Genomic DNA, 550 nt, shown 5'->3' with positions numbered 1-550 from the left:
CCAGGGCCACCTAGTGGTTGGAGGCAGACTGTACAAGGCTCAGGACTCCAAACTGCTAGCAGGGGGCTTTTTCCACTGCCCCCATGGTCTCTCCACTGGTTGCTGCCCTGCTCCCTTGGGCCAATCCTTTCTCAGTATGCTGTGTGTTCTGCTGCTCTGTCGTGAGGTTTAAGAATGGACAAGGGAGCAACCTGGATGGTGGAAACTACCATGTCTATGAGAATGGCAGTCTGGAAATTAAGATGATCCGTAAAGAGGACCAAGGCATCTACACCTGTGTTGCCACGAACATCCTGGGCAAAGCTGAAAACCAAGTCCGCCTGGAGGTCAAAGGTAAAGGAAAGGGTTCGTAGGTAGGAGTTCAAGGTGGGGAAGGAAGCCATGCTTGCAGTTATCCGTGCATGATAATTCCTTTTGAAAATGCAGCGCATTTAATGTTTAATCCCAAGTAGGGCTCCTCAGTGTGTGTCTGCGCGACCTTCCAGCTGAGCCAGGTGCTGGGAATAGTTTATTACCAGCCTGGTCCAAGGGGAATAAGAAGGAAAACCTG

At 50.9% G+C, this 550-nt stretch overlaps 1 protein-coding gene across 1 annotated transcript in view; it reads left to right on the top strand.

Annotated features, from left to right (window-relative positions):
- The window catches only part of LOC103584077 (neurofascin-like), a gene marked incomplete at both ends in the record, with an annotated part of 5,081 nt that extends 4,748 nt beyond the window's left edge, over positions 1-333 (top strand). Inside the window, one exon of the mRNA XM_008565200.1 lies at positions 63-333. Within this exon, the coding sequence (XP_008563422.1) occupies positions 63-333 (271 nt within the window). The remainder of the gene's footprint in view (positions 1-62) is intronic.
- Positions 334-550: the final 217 nt, after the last annotated feature.

Source organism: Galeopterus variegatus, unplaced genomic scaffold (assembly GCF_000696425.1).
Source record: "Galeopterus variegatus unplaced genomic scaffold, G_variegatus-3.0.2 Scaffold43677, whole genome shotgun sequence".
Classification (NCBI taxonomy): domain Eukaryota; kingdom Metazoa; phylum Chordata; class Mammalia; order Dermoptera; family Cynocephalidae; genus Galeopterus; species Galeopterus variegatus.
This window is presented reverse-complemented; position numbering and strand designations above follow the sequence as displayed.